This window comes from Mytilus californianus, unplaced genomic scaffold, assembly GCF_021869535.1.
Source record: "Mytilus californianus isolate M0D057914Y unplaced genomic scaffold, xbMytCali1.0.p SCAF_5, whole genome shotgun sequence".
Taxonomy (NCBI): domain Eukaryota; kingdom Metazoa; phylum Mollusca; class Bivalvia; order Mytilida; family Mytilidae; genus Mytilus; species Mytilus californianus.
This window is the reverse complement of record NW_026262701.1, coordinates 81,483,392-81,497,725: the sequence shown is the minus strand read 5'-3', so window position 1 is coordinate 81,497,725 and position 14,334 is coordinate 81,483,392. Positions and strand designations below refer to the sequence as shown.

The window sequence follows — 14,334 nt, the reverse complement described above, 5'->3', positions numbered from 1 at the left end:
GACGGACGACAAGTGATTAGAAAAGCTCACTTGGCCCTTTGGGCCAGGTAAACTAATAAACATGATATATAAGTATACAAATATAAAAATATAAGTGTGGGATTTGCGCATTGTTGAAGGTAGTAGGGTGACCTATAGTCGTTTATTTCTGTATCATTTGGTCTTTTGTTTAGAAGTGTCTCATTGGCTACCATACCACATCTTCATTTGTATAATACATATATCATACTTAAACAAATATTACATATATCATACTTGAATAAATATAATGTATATCATACTTGTACAAATATTACATATATCATACTTGAACAAATAAAAAATGTATTACATATATCATACTGGAATAAATATTACATTATATATTACATATATCATACTGGAATAAATATTACATATATATTACATATATCACACTGGAATAAATATTACATATTTCATACTTGGACAAATATTACACATATCATACTGGAATAAATATTACATATATCATACTTGAATAAATATTACGTATATATTACATAAATCATACTGGAGTAAATATTACATATACCATACTTGAACAAATACTACGTATATCATACTGGAGTAAATATTACATATATTATACTTGAACAAATATTACATATATCACATATATCATACTGGAATAAAATTACATATATCATACTTGAAAGTTGAATAATTATGTTTTTCTATGAACCAGCAACCGTCCATTACAAAATACGACTACTCAAATACTTGGGAAATTATATATAACAAATTAATTCATCTATTATTTTATAAAAAAAAATATGTTTGAGATTGAATATACTTTTAACCGGCTTTTTATGTTCTAAAAAATTGCAAGTTGTGGCAGTCATGTTAGTGGTGTGGTTTACCACTGTAGAGCTCTTAGAACTCCTTTACTGCAAATTATCAAGTAGGTGTCACTTGAATCTTCATGATTACAACTTTCCTGTTCTTCTCCATTAAAGACAGGGAAGACCAACATGTTTGTTTTATCCTGCAATCAGCCAACTATTGAACAGATGACAGGAACACAAATATCTTTTTGCTTTATTTGTACATGTACAAATAAAGTCTCCTGTTACCCATATTGAGCAAGTGGTTATGTGGATATTTCTTTTTTGTGTAACAGTTCATTTTGGAGTCCTCTTCGCGGTCCGCGTTTAAACTATGTCGATTTCTTTGAAAAATTGAAAACAGTGATTTGGATTTTCAAAGTTTTCAAATTTTAGATTTTTGAAATTTTGATCAAAGTTTTAAAATATCAAAACTCCAAATTTTTGAAAATTTTATATATTTTGAAATTTTCACCAAATAATTAGAATTTTAAAATTTCAAATATCGTTTTTATATTTGATAGCTAAGATATTTGATCAAACTTTAAAAGTACTTAACTTAACGTGCAGTTTTGATTATTTCGGTTTTTGAAAGTTTGATTTTTTTCAATTTTTGATTAAAATATCAAAGATAGAAAAGGGGCGAAAAGAGGGGTACATGTAAACTGCGAAACGGAATAAAAGCGGAACGAAACGAATAATTCAGAACTATTTGGTTTTCCCAGCGCCCATCATTTAGGAGTAACAGTGAAAACTGACCAACTCGCAGTAGGCCAAATAGTATGGTAGGGTTGCGTATGTATATATTTCAACTGAATTTTTAGCAATAAAACGCCTCGATACACGTGTATTATCTCAAATTTGAATTCATTTTTTGTTTTGCTTTACTACTTCTTTATACTATCTGCAATCCTTGTCGGCAGACGAAATCATTGAATGTACATTTTGAACGATAATCTTTAACCTTTGATTAACTATTTCGGTTATTTATAAATTGTTGGCCTTCAAATATTCGATCTTCAAAGGTAGATCAAGAAAAGCTCTTCGGACGCAATCAATTTCTCACGTTTTGTTTTCATTTTTTATCGATTGCATGACGATCGTATATTGCCTTGTATCATTGGTTTCAGTGCACGAGGGGCTTCAATAATAGTACATTTTTCAAGTGCGGATCAACGAATTTGAAAAGGTGGGGTTCTAGTCAGGGATCGACCATTTTAACTTCAAAAGGAGGGGGGTATGGTTTTTTTTTCCTAAAAAAATATTATGATCCCTAATTTGATGATAAAAATATTCTGTTCAAGCAGAGAACAAACTTGTAGTTTTAAATTTTGACCCAAATAATTTGATTGATAGCGTTGAAAAACTTATAATAATAAAATTGTTCGTGCGAAAAAAAAAAAATTCTCACATCGACAAAAAACCATTACCCTCCCCCCTTTTGAAGTTAAATGGTTGCTCCCTTATACAACGTTTGGACTGATGCTTGTAAAAAGTATATGCATTTATCAGATAATATATATTTAGCTCCATTAGGGGTCCACAATTGTTTTTGAATAGTTGGTTTGTTGCAAGGCAACATTTCTGTCCCTATCCTATATACCTTCATTTTCCAGTGGCATCTAAATTTGCCGATCTTCATCCTGAACAGACTCTTACAGGACCTACCTGTTGTATTTATTGTTTATTTGTTATCGTCCTGAACATGCATGAAATATTTGCCACCGGCAACAAACAATCAATCATTTGAAATAGGTCTTGTGTATACAAATTACAAAGAAACTTGGGTTTCAATTCCCTCGGGCAAAGTATCCCTTATATGTTTAACTTTCATTTTAGCCAAACACCTCTTCAATTGTTTCAGTTCTTATTTACTTGACTTTCAAATATTCAGTTTTCAGCGTTCTGTATGTAAGTGCTTTACAAAAAATTCAGCGTATTACATTGTCCTGGTTTTTCGAGAGCAACATTGGTGTATGGCCAAAATGACAAAATCCATCGTGCAATTTCTTTACACGCCCCATTCTGACTGGACGTAGCTGCATACTTGTACTTTTATTTTGCTCAATGTTGGTTGTCGTACGATAACTTAAAAATGCGCAAATTACAAATACGGAATTATCCCTTGATACAAACATATCCCGTTTCTTTTTAGTTGCTATTTAAAAAAAGAGGCGGATTTAGGGGCCGCCGACCCCGAACGGAGCTACATATACGATAAATGCATATCCTTTTTACAAGCATCGGTCCTAATGTTGTCTAACTAAGCCCCCTAATTTTCAAATTCATGGATCCGCACTAGAAAAATGTACCATTATTGAAGCCCCTCGTGGAGGTATCAAAGTCAAATATAGTGTCACCTTAGTGACAATATTTATATTTCCGATTCCCAAATAGATAACCATCTCGATTGGTCACTTCAACTTGATCATATGTTTATCGTTGATATAAACTTTTTAAAATTATTTCAAATTACCATTTCAAAATGCTGACACCTACAAATGGATAGATGGGCGCTTAATGTACAGCGGCAACTATTACATTAATATGCAGGATTGAAATAATGTTTATGGTTTACGTTTATATGGTATGAATGTATTCAGCCTCCAAGTTTCTTATAATTGATCTTACTCTAAAATTCAGTGTATATAATGGGTAGCAGTGTCAAAAAGATATCAACAACCTTCCACATTAATATTTGTGGCTAGCACAACGTTCATTGCGACACCATAATTTCAGTATTCCTTCCTTATCAATACTTTGAAATGAATTCAATGATACAAGGCAAAATATGATCGTCATGCAATCGATAAAAAATGAAAACAAAACGTTAAATATCGCATGCGACCGAAGCGCTTTTCAGGGTTTGCCTTCATCAGGAACGCTCAAAAGTTGAATATTTGAAGGCCAACAATTTAAGATAACCGAATAATTGATACATTCAATGATTTCATCTGCCGACATGATTGCAGATAGTAAGAAGTCGTAGAGTAAAAAAAGAAATCAAATTTAAGGGAATAAAAATTAAATCATCTTGTTTAAATAGGTTTATTATTATTTTTTTTTTTTTTTGCAAAAGATGCAAAACCTTTAAAATTTCAGGATACTGTTATCTCATGATGTCCAATTTGTTTTATAAAAAAATCGACTTCTTCTTTAAATTAATTTTTTTGCAATTAGAAATGAGTTGATATATTTTGTGCTTTTTATTCCTAACATAGAATGATCATCATCAAAAACGTGTTTCTAGTTTTAAAATGAATTCTCCGCTTTTGAGAAATATTTATTTTGTTATCCAGTTTTTCACTACTTACAACTGTCTGCCTCTGGTTTTATTTTATACATTACGTTTTAAGTACCAGTAACTGTTCATTAGGTCTTTCCACTATTTTGTGGAAAAACCTTAGGCTTTTGTATTTGTTCGGATTATTTTTTTTTCTTCTTCCGCCAAATTTCAAAACTTGTTTTGTGGTTTCGCAAGATGTCACTTAGATTTTTTTCATATGATATCGAACAGTTATTGCGCTTTTGAGACTGACCCTGTTTAGTCGAAGATTTGTTATTGTACGAGTTATCTCCCCAAACGCTGTTTTCTTTGTTGTGAAATCTCCTCCGTAACCGTAAAAAAAAGCGACAAATTTATTTTTCTAAATTGCTCGTTATATCCTCAGTACGATTTGTCAAATTTTAACCGAATCAATTCATAGACTCCATATGACAGTTATTTTCCCTTTTGAATTTGACATAAGTGATATTTCAATGTATCAGATGAATGGTAAGTAATACAGACCTAAGGTACGTGTATTTGAGGTCCTTGGTTCTTAAAATAAATTTGAGGTCAAAGTCAAAGGTCAAGGTCATTTTCTAAATTTTGACTTCTCATTGTTCCGATATCTTCTCCGTAACCGTAAAAGAAAGCGATAAATTTATTTTACTAAATTGCTCGTTATATCCTAAGGATGATTTGTCAATTTTAACCGAATCAACGTACTTTAACTTCATATTTATACATTATAAAGCCATGGGACTTTTGCATAAGGTTGCAAGCCATATGACCTTGAAAATTCCAACCGGAAATGACCTTACGTAAACCGGAAGTAGCTATTTTTTGTACTTATTTAAGGTGAAAGTATATAGAACCAGATATTTTTGGAATCAGTGTCAAGTAAACTATCAAATATTAACGGAAATTACATTTTTCAAACCGGAAGTAACATATTATCTCCCTTATTTCAAACAAAAGTGTATAGAAACCATATATTTTTGGAATCAGTATACATTAATCTATCATATGACACGTTAAGTGACATGTTAAACTGGATCTTATTATTTTCATATCAAATATATCATTTTGGGTGGAAAGACCTTCAATTGTTCTCTGAACAATTGGTTTTTAATTTCTTTTTGTTTGTTTCCTTTCGTTTTGTTTCGTTTCGTTCCGCTTTTATTCCGTTTATAGGTACCCCTCTTTTCGCCTGTTTTCTATTTTTGATATCTTAATCAAAAATTAAAAAAAATCAAACTTTCAAAAAGCGAAATAATCAAAACTGCACGTAAAGTTTAGTACTTTTAAAGTTTGATCAAATATCTAAACTATAAAAACGATATTTAAAATTTAAAATTTTTAATTATTTGGTGAAAATTTCAATATTTCACAAAATTTCAAAAATCTAAAATTTTTAAACTTTTAAAATTTTTGAATTGATAAGTGTTACACGGACCATATACCAATGGAAGTATGTTCTCAATACTAACGGTATTGAAGACTTGATCCCTTTGATAGGCCGATAGTCTAAATACCACAAGTTAAGATAGTCGGTAAGATAAATTCGTTACATAGTGTGCTAGTGACCTAATACGATATATATGGGGTCAGTAAAATTCAATATGGGGATTCGAGCTTTGCTCTCACCCCATATGGAATTTACTGACCCCATATATATCGTATTAGGTCACTAGAACACTATGTAACTAATAATCTCTGTAATTTTCTAATACCAAATGACTATATAAGTAAAATTTCTCAGTACAATGAGTATAAAAAAATATGATATTAATTTTGGTATGTCTTTATAAAATTATTGCAATGGGTTGTTTTATTTATCAGGACTGTTTTTTCCAATATTGTTCAACATCTTAGGTAAACAGGCAAAAACTATGCATCTGGTCGTTATAAGCTGTTGCCCCTTAGGGGGCGTTGGGTATATGAGCTAGCTAACTAAAGGTTCTTTAATTAAGACAGCAACCTGGTAACACAGGTATTGACACTACGTATCGGATATGAGTGTACATACTTTAAATACGACAAACAGTTATTTGTTTTATAAAAAGCTGTATGTATGGTACAATACAATCAGTAATTGTCTATCTAAATATAAAATGTAAAAAGATATTTTACATCAATAACAGTATAAATAAGGAGATGTAGTATGTATGACTGACAGTAAAACAAATATTCAGCAGAGACAAAGGGGTTAATTAATTGTTGGTTACTTAACGTCCAGTGACAAATATTTCATGCATGTTCAGGAAGAGCAAATGAATAATGATGTTAAAGATGTACTTAGGTGAGATTTTGGAATATGTGACAGATGTTAGGCATCCTTGTTTTTTTCTCTCCATACGATACAAGGTAAATTTTTTTGCCCCATAACACCCATTTATTTTCTCATATAAGACTTAATAGCTCATATAAGGTCATTTGCCAACATTTAAGCAGATTCTTGATTTCTTTTCTTTTGATTTGAGACCCAAATAGTACCAATGCAAATATAAGGTAAAAGTCCGAGTCTGCATTTTCCCGCAATATTTTAAAAATCAAATATTTCGAAAAGGAGCGCCATGACCTGTCAATATTTTTAGCTTATTTTGTTCCTTAACTAATGCTCCTCCGACTTATAGTATCAATTATAAATTCTTGATTTTATTTAATTTCATCCTTAACTTCCATATTGCACTGTAGTATTTCTTCAATAATTAACTACATTCTGCTACGTTTAGTTTATGTTGATAGCGAGCTCCGTGCAATGAATGTTTCCGTGCCGGATCTATTTTCCTTTACTACACCAATTAGTGTAGAGTAATTTGTGGATCGGAGCCAAAGAGTTTGTGGTTATAGCGTACTGCTGTTTAGTACGGTGGATGCTGTACGTCTGCTCGTTCTTGTCCTGCTGTATCCACTAAAAGACATCCTTGTTTTATTATACAGACTTAAAACACGTTTGTTACATACATACGAGACGAATATGAACACACCCTGTAAAGCGTTCAAAAGTGAAACAATCGTTGAAAAGGCTGAAACTGGTATGAAAGAATCGATAATTTGAAAAATCCATGTAATTCCAGTTATAGAAAATAATTTGGCATACACGGTGAATTGAATTTGATTAAGATTCATCTGAGAATCGTTTTTCAATTTTGGTCTTTTTGCTATTTTATAAGTTGTCGCAATGAAGAAGAAAATATTAGTACAGCAAACGAGACTTATTGGAACTGCGAATGTAACTACATATGCGATTGGTTGGTCTAGAAAACAAATTCGACTTCCGTATCCAATTGATGTAACGCTTGAGAAACTTGTTACAATAATATTTAATGAAACAATTATAGCAGGTGTCCCATACGAATATATTATGTTATTAACCAGTCTAGATGTTTCGGATATACGGATACCAGTTTTGCTTGTAAACACTCGGTACATATGGAAAGAACAAACACTGAGACAACCGAAAGTAACTAACCAAAAATAATGTATTAAAACACCGATTATTTTACATCCAATGTCGGATTTTGTACCTAATTCTACAAACTGAAACAATAATTGCGCACAAAAAATTGCAAACACTAAACACATATTGTTTTTTCCTGGAAGTGTTCTCAAACTTGGAAAAATGCAGTAAGTTAAAAATGTCAGAAATAAACAAAGAAGTGATATACAAGTGAAAACCATTGCAACTATATTCCATACATCACCAGAATTGAAGGAATTCCTACTTGCATTCAAAGTCTGCAGACGATCTATGCATATTCTAGCTTGTCTAGGTGATATCAGAATGTACTCGTCTGGTTCAATTACAGCTTTTCTTGAAATTACAGTTAATTGTAAGTTTTTCAAGTTGATATTGAATTCTGTATAGTTTAATTCGATTTGTTCACACATCAAAAGTTGAGTCACGTGTGAATGAACGTACGAATTTCCTGGGTATGACTCGGGTGTTTCTTTAGTATAACATTTATCAGTGAACTGAAATCTGGAAACTAGAGTCGGTAAATTGAAAGCATTTTCATCACGCTGAATTAAAAATGGCTGCTGGAATTCATCGTATGTAACATTAAAGGTTGATCCTAGCAATGAAACAAGTGTTTCCTCCGTCATTGAACGGTTGACAGAATCATGTATAAAAAATTTGTGATAGGCTAAGAAAAAAACCTCAATTCCTTTGTCTAATTTGTTAGGTTTACTGTCTGGACAGTATAGGTTGGAATATATGATGGAAGTTTCAAAGTCAATAAACGACAGTCTCAAGCGAGCTTTTAGAAAATCCTTGAAAGATTGACCGACTGACTCTAAGAATGGCATCGTATCATTGATATCCGAAACTAAACTAGTTTTTAATCCTGCATATAAAATGTATCCGAGGTTTGCTGTTGTTTGGAATAGAGGGGTACATCTTGTGTCGATATGCATTCTACCAGGATAACAATGTATATCACGACATTTATTCTGAAATGATCAAGTTATGGTTATGGCACGAACATTTTATATCTATCATTTTCACAATTTTTTCAAATGAAAATTCTAAAATGAAAAAAATACCCCTTCCCAAAATAGAATGAAAATAAATATATTATATATTACATAATAAAATACAGGACATAAATGTGTAGAAAAGTGAAAAAAAAAGCGAGATTCGCTAAAGGTGAAAATAATATATAATCCGTCAGAAAAATCACCCTGTACTTTCGCCCCCACCCCCACCCCCTTTTCCACTATATCAAATGCTCGTACCTTTACGTGTACAGTGATTTGTGCCTGTCCCAAATTTTTCAGGAATTTGGTGTAGATGACAGACCTTTTGATGGTCACTGTTGAATTTGTTCTCAACTAATTTGTCATGTATTCTAACATAGGGGCTATTAAGTTTTCAGGCTTGGTATATTTTAGACACTTTTCTATGGTTAAAGAACGGATTTGACCTTCATATGTGTGTTTTTAGTTGCTGTCTGATTGTCATATATCTTATTCTAAGTTTTATTTATAGGTATTCCCGTAACAGTGTTGACAACCGTAATACATGTACTTGAATCATTTACCGTTAACTTGTTTGTCATCGGCTATTTATAACAATGAATTTACGTTCCCTCAGTCTGTCAGAGGCCTTCCAATTGGGATTTGAATAGAACAAAAGAATAAAGTTCATGCATGTGGAAGAGAAGAAAAAAGAATGTTTAAGTATTCAACATTTAAATCACCACACAATGTTAAGTCCTTTGCTAGTTATTCGTTTTATTTGATTTATGCATTTAGAATCTTTGGCAACACCACAGTTTAAATTCTATAACACGTACGATGTGATATTTCAGCGTTACAGAGGAACGTTCACCTAATCTAACCCAGTCAATTGATAAACTGAGCGCGTCAAGAAATGGTCTCGTCCACACTGTTATGAAAACTATTCTATATCGTGATTAATGGGAAATATAATACTGTAAATTCAGAAATTTTTGCGTGCATTTATTATTGCGGATTTTGAAGAAAGGACAAATATGTAATTTTTAAAGTTATTACGATTTCAGGACAATCTGCATACAGTTATATCATCCGATATCAAAGTTCTTATTATTGCGATCCTCGCCCAGTCGCATTAATCGTATTAATAAAAACCTCGCAATTTTTGTTTGTTGGAATTTTCAGTGTAAAGTTTCTGTGAACGTAATCCAATAACTCTAATATTCTTGAAAATAAAGGGTAATGTACACAGTATACTTGTCTATATTTAAAATGCCTGTCATGTAGAATTTATTTTATCTGTGGTCTCAATTAAGATTTTTTTATTTTTGTTTTGGTAACTTTATAGTGTTAGTTTGTTGTAAGAGTAGTTTTGATGTAAAGGTTGCAAACATGGCAAAAATGGCAGTGTGATTCCCATCGACTAAGTTAACGTCCCTTGCAATAAGAACATGTAAGTTAAGTCATGATAAATGAGAACACGGCGTTACTTACAAGAAATAGAATCTGACTTGCGTTACAGCTGGGTGTCTGTATTTTCTGTTTTGATGATTGCTTGAAGTTGGAAAGCTCAAATATAACTCTAAATGTCGGTGGCATGAATTCTGTTATGAAGACAATATTATCAAATGTTTCGCTGTGTGTTGGAAGTATATGTGTATATGTGTCTTCTTCGTTATTACATATTTCACAAAACTTGTTTTTGTATGGTGCAAGGTATTCAATGTTTGGCAAACTCAAACAATACTCCTCTGTGTCTTTGTCATAGTTCTTCCAAAGACCTGTAGTGTTACAATCAGAATATTCCACATTGTATTTTTGTTCCGGATTACACATTGCGCAAAAGACACTCATTTTTGATTTGTAAAAATTCCTAGGCATATTTACATTCTCACAAGCAAACTTAATATCCCGGTCGCCATGCACCCAGTTCCCGGAAACATTACAGTGTTTGTCTTCTCGTTCTTCGCAGTAAACATTGGTATATTCAGATGGTTTGTATTTTACAGAACATCCGTTTTCTTGTAAAACCCGGAAATAGTCTTCGAACGACAAAAAGAAAAATGGCGGCAAATACACATTACAACTAATATGTAAGTCCCACATGGAAATAGAATTTAAAACTTGTGAATCGGACTGATTAAGTCCGTCACTACACAAAGCACAGTATATGTTTTTAAAGTGTGTATAACTTTTATCAATTTGAATTTCTATTGGCAGAAAAGTAAAGAATTTTGTGATATTACTCATACTACACAACGTTTCCAACCACCTGCTCATGGATTTAGTGCATGTATCAAAAACTAAATATCCGTTTTTCTGATCAGAATATTGTTGATCAGTACATGTAGTCGACTTTTGAAAGTATTTGTCTACACAACATCCAGATTGAAAATAGCAACTATCGCTGCAATCGCAATCGGACAATCTCGAGAAAAATGAATAATTGTGACAAAACACAGGAGAACCAGTAAATGCAAAATATTGTAGCATTATACTTGTTTTGTTCAAATCGTAGAAGTCTTTATCTTGAATTATTTTAGTTTTTTTCGTTGCTAAAGTTTCAAGGTTGGTATCTTTTAAGTACTTCGTTCCACTCTCAATAATCGATTCAAGGTTTAAATCCAAACTTTTTAACTGAAGCACGAATTCATTTTGATTTTCCATTTTTTCTACAATAAAATAAACTAGTTCCTTAAAATGCATGTTGTGTGTTCTATTTCTGTCATTTGAATTACATAAATAGCAGTAAATATTTTTGAATGGTGTTGTTAAGGGACTTTGTATGTTATTAAAGCATGCCTTTTCTAATTCAGCACTGAAAACTTCCCACAAACCTGTCGCATTACATTTCGAGATAACTTCATCTATAGCTACATCATTGGGCGGATTACAAAGTTGGCAAAATATATTTTTGAAAAAATGAAATCTATTTTCATAAATTCGGCATGCAAAATCTATATCAGCATCATATTTTTTCCATGTTCCTGAAACATTACATTTACTTATCATAGCCTTATCCAACATAGATTTATCTTCGCATATGTTAATATGAAGTCCATATATGTCAGCGCTTGAATAAAAAATGTCACATTTCTTCTCTTCGGCATAGTCGAATATTTCAGAATAAGTAGACAGAAAGTTGAAATCAGCAAACTCTGCACACTTTATTTCTATTTTCCATTGATGTATATCTTGGAATGACTCGTTATGGCACACTGAACAATGAATATTTCTGTAAGTCAGTCCGCTTTTGTGTGAATAAACGGGAGTGTTTTGAAATTTTTGAAGGAGGCTAGTTGACATTTCGCATTTCCTTTTTGTGGTATTGTCCGAGGACACAGGACAATGACTGATCATTGCTATTGATGTTTTGTTAGAATAAGGGTTAAAGTCCAAGAGGCTTGCTTCTATACACGAAAGAGGAAAACGAAAGTAGTGATCTGGGCAACAATTCTTGTAAATTATACATGTATCGTCACAGATGCATTCTGGGCAATATTCTCTAACTATTTCATTAGTGGAATCAAACCTTTGTGGACCACAAACTTTATTCCCACATCTTGCTCTATATGCATCCATAATATACGAAAGTTCTAAGCAATACACGGAGACGACAGCATATATCGATATCAACTGTAACTTAGTGGTTTGATGGAAACAATTCATTCTAAATCTGAAAAAAATGAAGAAAAGATAGTTGAACATACCAAAATATTATGATACGCTCTACATGGTGACTTGGATAAGCATTGGTGGATACAGATCTTACTCCCGATATCCTTCTTTTCGGGAATATAAACAAAAATTAGACTATAACGCCATTAAATGAACATATGCGTCTCTATACTCACAGAAATCGCCAAGAGTTTTGTTAAAGGACAATTCGGCTTTAGTCCTACATTTTTTCTGTCTTTATGGTGGTGTGTGTTTTAAATTTTATTTAATCGTTTAATCGGATATTGGGTAATTTTAATTCCGTACTCTTGTAACGCAATAAGATCCAGTCATCAAAATATCACAAGAAGTCAAAAGATACGCTCTTCCGGTTTCATGTTCGACCGAAAATAATATCGCTTATATGAGTTAATCAATTTCAGCAATCGAAACAATTATCGGAAAGTTACAAAATGCTCATGTAAAGGTATAACATCTGTAATATGACGCTACAATGTCACGGAGCGACACGCTAGCGTGTTCAAGGACCATGACGATTTTAAGAAAAGAAATCACATACCTTCTAATAATCTGCAAAATAAAGTTTTTTTTATTATCGAAAGGAAGTTAATGTTTGGAACCAGTTATTGGTATGATACGGGTTGTGTTATTCTCGTATGATTTATAATGACATGATACTGAACCCATAACGGCCGGAATTTTAGTTGATTTAAATATAATGCAGACATAGTCTTTAATCGGTTTAGTTCAGATCTGGAGCTGGCATTTCATTAACTGTTAGGTATCCTTTGTGAATTTCTTTTGATCATTGTCACTTTGCTTAGTTTTTTCTGTTACCATTTTCTAACATTGGACTCCGACTTCTTTTGAACTGAGTTTAACTGTGCGTGTTGTTGTGTGTTTATAGATATAGGAAGATGTGGTATGAGTGCCAATGAGACAACTCTCCATCCAAGTAACAATTTATAAAAGTAAACCATTATAGGTCAAGGTACGGCCTTCAACACGGAGCATTGGCTCACACCGAACAGCAAGCTATAAAGGGCCCCAAACAATTACTAGTGTAAAACCATTCAAACGGGAAAACCAACGGTCTAATCTATATAAAAACGAGAAACGAGAAACACGTATGAACTACATAAACAGACGACAACTACTGTACATCAGATTCCTGACTAAGGACAGGTGCAAACATTTGCAGCGGGATTAAACGTTTTAATGGTACCAAACCTTCTCCCTTTTCTGAAACAATAGTATAACATCACAACATAGAAAGACACACTATAAAATATCAATTGGAAGGTTTAACTCAATCAAAAAACGTAAATTAACACACAATGAACGAATAAATTTGATCTGTGATACCTGAATGCAAATTCATAGTTAATAAAAATTATAAGGGATAAATAATTAAGGTCAAAAGTAAATAAACAGGTTTAAACAAAGTTAAAGTATGATACCACTCTGAAATGTTGTTTATTCCACATTAAACACGTTTAGCCCTGCAGCATTTTTGCGCCTGTCCCAAGTCAGAAACATGTAACATTTGTAAGTACTGTGTTTTTTTTGTTTTTTTTTTATTTTGGTTCATTTGCATGTTTAGGAGTTTAGTGTGGCTTCCATTTTGCTGAACTAATATTCATTATATTATTTTTTATTATTATTTAGAAGCCAGTTGAAGCCCGCCTCTACGCATCTAGGTGCGGATTTTTTTTCTCGCTGCGTTGATGACCTTTTGGTGGCTGATTTCTGAACTTTGGTCGGGTTGTTGTTTCTTTAACACATTGCCCGTTGCCATTCCCTACTATATTGGAATATTTGTCATATATTAGAAAATGCAAAGTATTTTTCACCAGAAACTTTCTTATCAAACCAGAGGTTCACTGGGTGTACAAATATGGTCATCTGGAATTTTACTGTCCAGCTGTAAAACCCTTATTGTGTTGGATGTACTAATTCACAGCCATATCAAATCGGTTTTAAATCCGTGGCTTTGTGTAGGATTGGTGCCTCTTCATGTTGAACCGCCACCACCCCATCCCCCTCCATAAAACTTTTAAAGATCCTGTTAGAGTTCGCACA

The 14,334-nt window shown here is 32.5% G+C and overlaps 1 protein-coding gene across 1 annotated transcript; it reads right to left on the bottom strand.

The window, feature by feature from the left end:
* Positions 1-526: 526 nt before the first annotated feature.
* On the bottom strand, positions 527-12,156 carry LOC127702779 (adhesion G protein-coupled receptor E2-like). Its single transcript, XM_052207081.1, has 3 exons — positions 12,107-12,156; positions 6,982-7,927; positions 527-583 (listed from the first exon to the last, which is right to left on the bottom strand). The coding sequence occupies exons 1-3, from the start codon at positions 12,154-12,156 to the stop codon at positions 527-529; spliced, it is 1,053 nt and encodes a 350-aa protein (XP_052063041.1).
* Positions 12,157-14,334: the final 2,178 nt, after the last annotated feature.

Excerpts from the sequence above, each read along its gene's own strand:
- LOC127702779 (XM_052207081.1), bottom strand. The coding sequence starts at position 12,156 with ATGGATGCATATAGAGCAAGATGTGGGAATAAAGTTTGTGGTCCACAA. Across the intron at positions 7,928-12,106 it reads AAAGTTTGTGGTCCACAAAG|AAAAGCTGTAATTGAACCAG; the intron begins GTTTGATTCCAC and ends TGTAATTTCAAG. Across the intron at positions 584-6,981 it reads GCAGACGTACAGCATCCACC|TATGATATACGTAGTATTTG; the intron begins GTACTAAACAGC and ends TATTTACTCCAG.